General features: G+C 38.3%; 1 protein-coding gene across 1 annotated transcript; it reads left to right on the top strand.

Moving 5' to 3' along the window:
* Positions 1-2541: 2541 nt before the first annotated feature.
* PDC (phosducin) lies at positions 2542-5816 on the top strand. Its single transcript, XM_062581532.1, has 3 exons — positions 2542-2617; positions 4279-4439; positions 5289-5816. The coding sequence occupies exons 1-3, from the start codon at positions 2557-2559 to the stop codon at positions 5814-5816; spliced, it is 750 nt and encodes a 249-aa protein (XP_062437516.1). The 5' UTR covers positions 2542-2556.
* Positions 5817-10578: the final 4762 nt, after the last annotated feature.

Raw genomic sequence — 10578 nt, 5'->3', positions numbered from 1 at the left:
TTTCAATCCTTCACTTTGTACATGGGAGAAATTTTCACCGTAGTGATTGCCCATGTGCTTGCACTCACACTACAGTAAATGCAATAGCTTAGACTTTTTTCACTGCACTTTCTTCAAAGGAAGAACATGTGCTATAGAACAGCCAGCTCATGCTATAACTGAGCTTCCCACGGCTCACCTTGCAGTTACATGTTCATAAGCGCTTGTCCTCGGGTGCCTAATTGGGAAACACCTGGCTTGGACAGCCTGCTTCTTACAGTGCCAGGTTAAGAACTGTAAATATTTATACCTCTATTGAAAGGAAAGGAGTAAGATTTGCATGACTTGCTCCAGGCTTACAGCCTGAGTCAGTAGCGGGACCCGGGTTAGGTTTTAGGAGTTCCCCACTCCCAGCTCTATGGTCAGCTAATCAGTCTCTGTATCGTAAGGATTATTGCCTCATGCCACATTTCTGAAGAAGTGGGGAAATGCAATTTTCTGTGTTATGATTCAACTAATCTTTCGAGATTCATTAGGTGCAACAGACCAGTGACATGTATTTTAAGGAGCGCTTTCATTCGTTACACAATCAGTTTCCACCTCTTAACATTTCACCTAAAATGTGGTCAACAGTCTCTGGCTCAAGCCTGCAACAGACTGCTTAATTATTCCTTTCCACATCCTGCTTCCTTCTACTGCATTTCAGGGCTAAAAGCTGTGGAAGATCAGAGCATGCCTACAGAAAATTAAACTCTTTTTTCCTCCATCTCACAGAACAAAGACAATTCTCAGCATCAACAGTCCAGAGTATTTTATAGATATTAAAGTAAGTCATGGCAATGACTTCTTGGGCTTTGCCCCAGCAGATTCACATAGCAGTCCATCAATAATGTGACAAGAGATTTTCAGGTTTGCATATGCAAGATGGAATTAGCTTAATCTATTTCAGAATTGACTAAATACAGTAAAATCTCACACTAAACTGGATATAAATGCAGCTCTACAAATAGTATTACTACTAATAAATTATATCTTTCATGATCTGCTTTTCCTCCAAACGAATTCAAAACACTTCCTACAAGTTTTGATTACTTACCACAAATCTTTCTGCAGAACAACTTATGCTCACATTTATTAATTAGCTTTTCCAATACACACAAGAACCTGGTTACCAGCATCTCGCTCAGCCATTATTCCACTTTACCCCTCGATCCTGGCATGTAAGTAGTCAAGCACGTGAAAGCGCCATTTCCTTCCAAGGGTACATACACGCTACAAAATGAGTGTCACCCAAGTCTAAATTGCCATCAGCTTTTAAATCCGGCATTCACTAGATAACATCTTAATACTGGCTTCAAGAAAAGATTTTTTGCAAAGCCTACTTGAACAGCTGAATTGCTAAAACTAGATGAAACTAGTCTAGACTAAACAGGAACACTCATTTCATAGTGTCCGCCTTAAGACTCCTGTGGAAAGTAACACTTCAGCACATTGGAATTACAATTTTGACTAAAAACAAAACTTCTGACTGAGGTGTAACATGATTCATGACTATGTTGCAGCAGGGCTCTGATACAGATGGGTATGTAGACATCTATCAGCAGCATAGCAAAGATGCATTTGAAGAACTGGTACTTTTTTCCTCCCCCAGTGTATCTTTCTGAAACAGGTAGTTGATCTGCTCATGAAAGCTGCAGAACCCCAAACACACTTACAGTGACTTTCAGGGAACAGCAGCATATCAGCTAGACCAGCTGAGTTGGAGAGGTCAATGCTCTGGCCAAATCTAGCTGCTTCGTCATGCTCTGGCACTGCCCAACTCCGCTTATCTGGTGAACTCTTTACACAAAGAAGGAACAGTTCCTTAAAGAGGAACGGTCCTACTCCAATCCTCAAAAGCTCTTTGAGAAAGGACAAGAAAAGGGGTGTCCCCTTCACTGTATCCCACAGTGTATCGCATTGCTGTATCCCAGCGCTCTGCGATTGCTGCCCGGCTCTTGGGGATACAACTGGTGGAAGAGCAACACAATTTACATCCCTTGTAATTTCCTCTGTTTTGTATCTTGGTTCAGTACACATAGTCTAGCTCCAAGTTTAGAGGTCTCTTCTCTCACAGGTACCAATACTTGGCTTCATCTTCTGTACAAGAAATGAACAGTTCAGACAACCCTTAAAAATAAACAGGCTTACAGAACTTGGAAAACTGATGAATTTCAGAGGGAGCAGAGAGGGAAGAAAGTGAAAATAATCACTGCACATTTCCATTGCAGACGCTTTTACTAGCACTGTTCTACAACAGGCTGCCAATATTCTCCATGACCAAACACTAAAGTGAAAAAAACTCTCACCCGAGTGCTGTCAGTAAGAATTTCAGACACCTTTAAGACACTGATCCTAATTGTAGAGCTTCTCATCAGCTCGTAAAAAGCAATTATAATTTAGATTTTTACCAGCCCCAACACCTAACGGCTGCAGGAAATGACATACTGCACCGTATGCAGCTGTAAGTTCATGCCTTTTCATCCTGCTATTGTTTTCCTTTTTGGACTTGCAGCATCTCCCACGCCAGTTGCCAAAATGGAAGAGAACAGAAACACCAGTTTGGAAGAAGATTTTGAAGGACAGGCTACACACACAGGCAAGGAACCTGATTTTTTTCCCCCTCTTTAAGTATAAGCTAAACTGTTCACTGTGGAATTCAAGTACATTCATTGGGATGCCAACTTCCTTGCATAGTGAAGTATGCTCCAAAGCCAATGAGAACATATCTAATCGACACTCCCCACGTAACAGCAGGTAACACCAAAACGATCTTTGTACCAACCTTCCTCGTACCTGAAACAAATAGCAAATGCAGAAGACATCTGCACAGGGCACTAACAGCAATTGCCCAGCGCAGCTCTTGCTGACTTTTTGCTTCAGATGTGAACAACTTTGTTCTTCGGTGGGGGCACTAGAACTACATTACAGGATTTCACTATAGAGGCTGAGCTATTTTTTTTCTTTCTTACAGAAGGAGCATTCACTGTTAAAAATTCAGCTAAAAATGCAGCTAAACGGCTTTTTGACAAACCCAGCACAGAACTCTAAAATCCTTAAAAGTATCCTTGGCTCAGAGTCACAATTCTTTTTAGTCCAGGGTCAATCACTGATTTATGAGCATCATTGTACTCTGTTCTACAGAGCACCATGTCCTATCCTGCTAGCAGGTATTTAGTATACATGCTAAGACGTCCATCATTCCCTCCTCTGTGCTCTGAAGGCTCCTTTCCTTGTACTATAATAAATACAGCCTTTGTAATAATTGTTCTTGAGGTTCTTTCCCAAGCCAGTCCTGCTGCCGTCAGCCAAGATATTTTTCTAAGGACCCAAACGTAGGGCACTATGCCTACGTTCAGGCTTCTGATTAGTTCTGGAAATCAGGTTACTGTACACTTCACAGTTATCACCATGCCAAGAATTTCACACTAATTCCTGCCTTGAAATCTTGTTCGCAAAAAGTTCAGTTCACCTAACATTTCCACCCATGGGTGTGGTGTCAGGTACCTCACCTTTGGCCATCACTATAAGCTGTTGAAACTTAATGCAAAACAGACTCTTAGCAACTGGTTACCTTTCTGACACAAAGAGCTTACCTAGCCTTTCCCAAATTTTCCATAAATTAAACTTCACTTCTGAAAACAAAGTTTTCCATGTTTTTGCTTTATCAAAGGTACAGATTAAAATGTTTGATTTTGAATACCACTGGCATTTTGAACTGTAAAAATGATTTAATCAACTAGTTCTGAAGAGTGAGATCTGCATTACCATCAGAATCATCAATAAGCACCACATTATAGTCCATCAGTGGAACAGATAACGGTTTAAAAACAAACAAGCAAAAAACCCTCAAATCTCGAGTCCCCTTTATTCTTAGTTTTACTAGGAATGTGAAAGACTCTGAATACATACCACATGAAGTGTTGTCTATAGGGAACTGCACATATACTTGTAAGCAGCACTGGTTGTGGCCATGCAGCCAGTTCAACAGGTTTCCATGTCCTCATCCTTGCTGACTACTTGTGCAGTTCAACATCTTTTTATATGATCATGATATAAACCAAACAACCAAAATGACTGTGGTTAGAAACAAACCCTTTTTCTTTTGGAGGCTTATGTGACACATTGGTTCCAAAGCTGTTTTCAAGCACTCTGGAGGGTGACTTGAAAAGAAATAGGGGTAGACAAGCAAGCGACGGGCAGAAAACTTAGGACAGCGTCTTGCTGCAGCCAGTTTCTCATCTAACTTGTCTCTCTCAGGGCCCAAAGGAGTGATCAATGACTGGAGAAAATTTAAATTAGAAAGTGAAGATGGAGACTCCTTGTCCTTGAGCAAGAAAGAAATTCTTAGACAAATGTCTTCACCACACAGATCTTTCAGTAAAGATGATAAAGATACCAGAGAGAGATTCTGCCGTAAGGTGAGAAAAGCAAAATAAATATATTTTCATATGAAACACAAGTATGTAACCTAAGAACTCCTGAATTTGCCAGATTTAGCAGCTTAACAGAACCCCCATAACATGTTATGATAGAATAAATCAGCATTTTTGACAGTAACTTTATTTTGGATTTACATCATAAATATAACATAAAGCAATCTCTTGGACACAGGTTATATTACTAACACTAAACAGTTGCAGCTGCGTAAGAGTTGTCACTGAAGAACATTTCAATACTCAAAGAATTGCTTACTACAAAAATACAACATCTGACCTAAAACACACAACCAACTGCCTCTATCTAGACCTTTCTCAGGTAGAGTCCGACTTCTGCAAAATAAGCAGTGTAAGTCACAGAAATATCTCACGCAATAGAGAGTTTGGGCTTCCCCCCCTTGTACTCTATCCTTGGTTAAGAGGATTGAAAAATTTTTCACAGGCTTAAAAACTTGCTAGTCAGGATAGAGCTCTAAAATGGTAATGGCCAGGGTAATTGATTGATGGAGGGGGGGGGAGGAGGGAAGGAATTAAATCCTGACCCCACTGCAATTACTAGAAAAAAATCCCCATCAACTCTGGAGGATCCAGAAGTTTTTGCCAAATATGGCTGTCTTCAGTATCATCAATCTGACACTCAAGTGTTGAAAGCCAGCATTTTCACCCTTGTCTCTTGAGGAAACCTTAAAGAAACATTATAGGAAGTTGCTCTTTTGGCTAAATGCTCTATGCAATGTTATCTAGACACCAATTTGTTCTCTACAGTGTGAACAGATGACCATTTATTAATAAATATAAAATATAAATTAGTAACTCTCTCAATATCCACAGATGAGTATGCAGGAGTATGAATTAATTCAGGACGAGAAAGAAGATGAAACCTGCCTACAAAAATATCGCAAACGCTGCATGCAGGATATGCACCAGAGGCTGAGTTTTGGGCCAAAATATGGCTACTTGTGTGAGCTGCAGAATGGAGAACAGTTCCTGGAAGCCATTGAGAAAGAACATAAAACGACCACTGTCATTGTTCATATTTATGAAGACGGTATCAAGGGCTGCGAGGCACTGAACAACAGCTTGACCTGCCTTGCTGCGGAGTACTCCACTGTGAAGTTCTGCAAGATAAAGGCCTCCAGCACAGGGGCTGGAGACCGCTTCTCCAGTGAAGTGCTTCCCACTCTCCTTGTCTATAAGGGTGGGGAGCTTCTGAGCAATTTCATTAGCATTTCTGAACAATTCAGTGAGGAATTTTTTGCTGTGGATGTGGAGTCTTTCCTAAATGAGTATGGGCTACTTCCTGAAAGGGAGCTTCCAGCACTGGAAAATGGCGACATGGATGGGCAAGATGTTGAATAAGTAGAGGACCATAGTCCTCAGTGTCTCCCATTTCTCTTTTGTATGCTGTAATCAATCTCAGTAAAACCTATCTCATTTAGGGAAGGCTGTCTTTGCTTACTAAACTTATTTGTAAGATCCCTAAGATTTTTTTTTTATATATATATATATATATATATATATATATATATATGTGTGTGTGTATTTCTTAACTGTTAGTACATGAATTTTACCTAAAACACATACGACGGCAAGTCCTGTATATACTTATTTCTATGCAAAGCAAAGTAATGAGATGAACAGGGGACAATACTGTTTTTCTCTAAGGAACTAGGGATGCACAAAATTAAACACTGAGGCCTCATGTGTGTGTCCACTAAACACAATGTGTCCTCATTTCAACAGGAACAGCACTGCTCCATCCCTCTGCACACACACAAAAAGCAATCTCCATATTACAGAATTATTGCATACTATAGAACCGTGGGAAGACTTAACTCCAGAGTAAATTTGTTCCTACTGAAGTCACTAGAAAAAAATCCACTCAACAGTTTTAAGGACAAAAAAAAATAGCCTGATGTCTTTGTGTTATTATACCATATACTTTAGATATTTAGGATATTATTTTGTTTCTGCATTTAACTTTCAATAATTGTGAAACTATGAAGTTAGCTCACTGCTTCTACAAGTTATTCATCCAAACAGTTAACAAAGACTAATTCTCAGCTAATTTCAGTTTATTGCTGCTCCACATTTTTGAACTGTAGTACTTAAAATATTTGCAAGTTACTGGAAAAATATATTGTGTTTATGTAACAGCTATAAATAAAGCTTAAAACCCCTGAGAAGACCTGTCATCAGAAGTGTGAAATGCATTGGTTTTATAGAAGACCTTATATATAGCCTTAAAAACATACAAAATATTAGTAAGAACTCATCAGACATACATTCACTAAACTAAGTTTTATCTTTAGCAAAAGGGATGCTGTTGAGAACTACAACCTAAAAATGTATTTCAGGGGAAGATATGCAGTGCATTTGTAACAGCATTGCTCTCTGTAGGTGTAAGACCACCAACTCAGAGAGAGAAAGAGAATGAGAATATTCAACAACCTGAAAGCCAGTTTGGATACACGAGTACTACTGCAAAGATTTCATTTGCACACTGGCAAAGCCGGAGGTTAAATTTTGCTCTGAAGACAGAAATATGAATCTCCTAGCCACACATGCTTTTACTGATAACATCTGAGATCATTACAACCTTAAAGATTTTTTTCTGTGACCATCTAATTCACTTAAGAGTTTTCATTTGAGTGATTCGCTAGTTACACATTTTATTCACTTTAATGTGAGAGGTTTCAGTTTTGCTTCAGGTCAGGAACCGACCACGCAAGTGTCACCATGTGCAATTCTAAACATGGATCAACGAGAATTCTGAATTGAGCAACCAGTCTTAAAGAACTATTGCTGCAGTAATATAGCCACTATAACTGAACTTGCATGGACACACTAAAAGCAGGTTCTTTATTACTCTTTAAAACACATTTTTTCCACTTTTAAATCCTGTGTAAAATTTACTATGGTAACTGAAAGTAACCCTGTAAAAAAGACTCCTGTAAGATGCACGCAATACCCATTCAAACAACATTTTTAAAATGTAGTTTCCACCCTGTTAAAAAACCCCAAATACCCATTGTTTGTTGGCTTTTAATAAGTATCAAAACACTATTGAACAATTAAATTTCTACTTTTAATATGGATTAATATTTTAACAGAGGATTAGAAGTCTTACCTCACGTAAACTAAGCAGTACAAATGAAGTGACCCACTTTATATTAACAACGAGCAATATTTTTCATACTGCAAATCAATTCATGATTTTATTCCACCAAGAATTCGAGCAGTATCATCCTGAAATTTTATAGTTGGTGTCAAACTTCTGAAAAAATGACTACTAGACTCAATTTTCTGTGCTGGAACACAGCAATCCCTACTTCCCTTTGCACAAGCATGATGCCAACCCCCAGCTGAAAGCAGCTTCATTCATCTTCTCTTAACATTTTCATTTGTATCAGTAGGTTGACTTTTTAGTCAACTACCATCTGAAGAAAATATACCTATCTTCATGAAAATATCACACTCAAAACAGGTTATGGAGAAAATAGAGAATTATCCTGTGTCCACAAAATAACTAGCTGCCTGAATAACATTTGACTTCCTGCAGTAGAAGTTTCAAAAAAGAAAGAAAAAAGTATTTGTCCTCTACGTATCTGAACTTCCACATAACTGCATAACTGGCATGAACTTAATACTCTTTAGAGCTCTCCTTCTGTATTTTTCAGAAATTATTAGGAGTCACGCATAAGCAGCCCGATCATGTATGCCTCATTTCTTCAAGAAACCAGGCTGAAAACAAACAAACAAAAAAAATTTAACAACATCCAGCACAAAAACTACATTTGTAACTAGCTGCAAAAAATAAGCTGACAGTCCATTTTGAGACAGATTAAGCAGGCTTAAACAGGATTTCCTTTAACCTGTAATTAAAAAAAAAACACAAAAAATAAAAAACAAAAACCCACACACACGGCGCCAAGCCTCAACAGAAGCTCATGACTAATGAAAGCTGCAAATAAATCTCTGATCACAGTAGTCATCCACATTTCTGTAGGAAAAAAAAAACAGGAATCAAAGCAAAAAGATATTTAATTTAAATACTATACTACTTTATGGAGAATTCTTTAATAAGGAATAAATATTTTAACAAATACATGAAACCTGACTTCCTGTTACTCTCGACTACAGTGATTCTTCCATTTGACTCGGACATAGAAGGTCCCTGAGTGTCTTCAGACATATAGATGCAGACAAAAGCACGGGGGAAAGACTACATCATTGTGTCACTGCTGTTCAGATTACCAAGCGAAGCTCTAGAATAGAGACGTCAGTTACTGGCACGCTCAGTGCTACCCCTCGGATGCAACAAACCTCATTGACCAGGAGACCATGGAGGTGGCTTGTTCCATTCACTGGCTCACAACCACATCCTAACAGATTTAAACTGGGTTTAACGAAGCAAGGCTTCTAGATCAGAACACAGCAAACATAGAAGGGATAAGCACAGAAAATACAAGATTTGCATAAACTTATTCCTAAACTTCAACTTTAGTACTATACTTAAGAGTAGTAGCTGGATTTTGTAGATAAGGACTTCCCAACAGCTCTTCTAAAACCTTATATATTAAAAAAAAAAAAAAAAAATCTTTTTTTTTTTTTTTTTTTACTTCTTTTCCTTAAAGAACTCATTTTCTTAGGTTACCAACGGCCATGGATAGGAAGCAAGACAACAGTGGAAATTCCTTTACTGTCTGCTATACTCACTGTTTCCTCATGGCAGCATGGCTGGAAGGCTCAGGCTGAATATGAAAGTAATTAATTTGGGGGGGGGGGGGAGAGGCAGAATTAATTTGCTTCGTTTCTACACGAATTAAATGGTTAATGAAAAAATCCTTAATGCAATCTCTTGTGTTAAAAAACACATCTCATCTGAGACACTTTGACTTATCCCAACCTCAAATTGAAGAATTGTATTTCCATAGGTCCTCAATACTTAGTTAGTTACAAGGAGGAGGATTCATTTGACAGTCTATGGCAAGTGCCATACAGAAAAACAGATGAGCTACTAAATATTGAGCAAGTTAGCAAGAAAATATATACATATTTCATATATACAAACATACACACATTTACTAGGGATCTACGGAATAAAATCTCTAAGCAAGCTCTAATTTTACACCACAGCTGACAATCAAACCAAAGAGCTATTGACAGTGTTTCATGACAAAGCAAGCTCTTGAATCAAAAACAGTTTTTCTCTACAGGATAACAGTTATCACCACAAGTGATGTATTTCACTCTCTATGGCTGAGTTTCTAATAATATGCAACTCAAGAATAACTGTTTTGTGTGTTTACCTTCAAAAGCATACATTAGCAAGCATGTGCGCACAGATGCAGAGCATTTTGAAATTGTGTTTTTTTCTTTTTTAAAACAGAGAAGTTAGGCTGTTTGAGACTGAAGTAGAAAACTGAAAACAGCATTCCAAATGCAGCCGATTTCTTCTGTTTCTTTCATGATGCTGCAAACACAAACTACAGGCAAGCAAGGAGTAGTAAGAGTCTGAGCAACAGTAAGTGAGAGTTGCAGTTTAGCAAGTTGCCTGTTGTTGCTGAGAATATGAAGACTGCACTTGAAGCTCATGCAGAATGACTTAAATGTTAAATAAGCCACGTAACACTTACACTTAGTCAAGAAAACATCAAATGGACACAAGAGAAAAACATGCTTCTTCAATAAAGCAAAGGGGAACTTGTATCAAGACAAGCCCAATGACCAGGTCCTCTTGAGAGCCCAATAACAAATAGATGCACATCTTCAAAAGAATAAGGCACAAGACAGAAGCTTTTTTCTTCCCATTACTTCCCTCCTCCACACATCATTCCTTACTTCCAATGGATACTATAGTGGAGCAACTTTCAAAACAACTATATTTTGAAATGTATTAATAAATTCATCTTTTTTCTGGGTAGCACTCAAATTCCTCCAAAGAAATGCCTGAATGAACCGCTTTTGCATAACATCATTTTGCCTACTGATTCCATCCATTTGCATGGAAAAACTCATTCGTAAAATGCAGCAGCTGAAGGACTTACCTGAAAACAGTATCTCCATTGTAGCATTAATTTTCCTGAAAAGCCCTATTTGAGCAATGGTGAGTACAAAG

The sequence above is a fragment of the Rhea pennata genome, chromosome 8, assembly GCF_028389875.1.
Source record: "Rhea pennata isolate bPtePen1 chromosome 8, bPtePen1.pri, whole genome shotgun sequence".
NCBI classification, from domain to species: Eukaryota; Metazoa; Chordata; class Aves; order Rheiformes; family Rheidae; genus Rhea; species Rhea pennata.
This window is presented reverse-complemented; position numbering and strand designations above follow the sequence as displayed.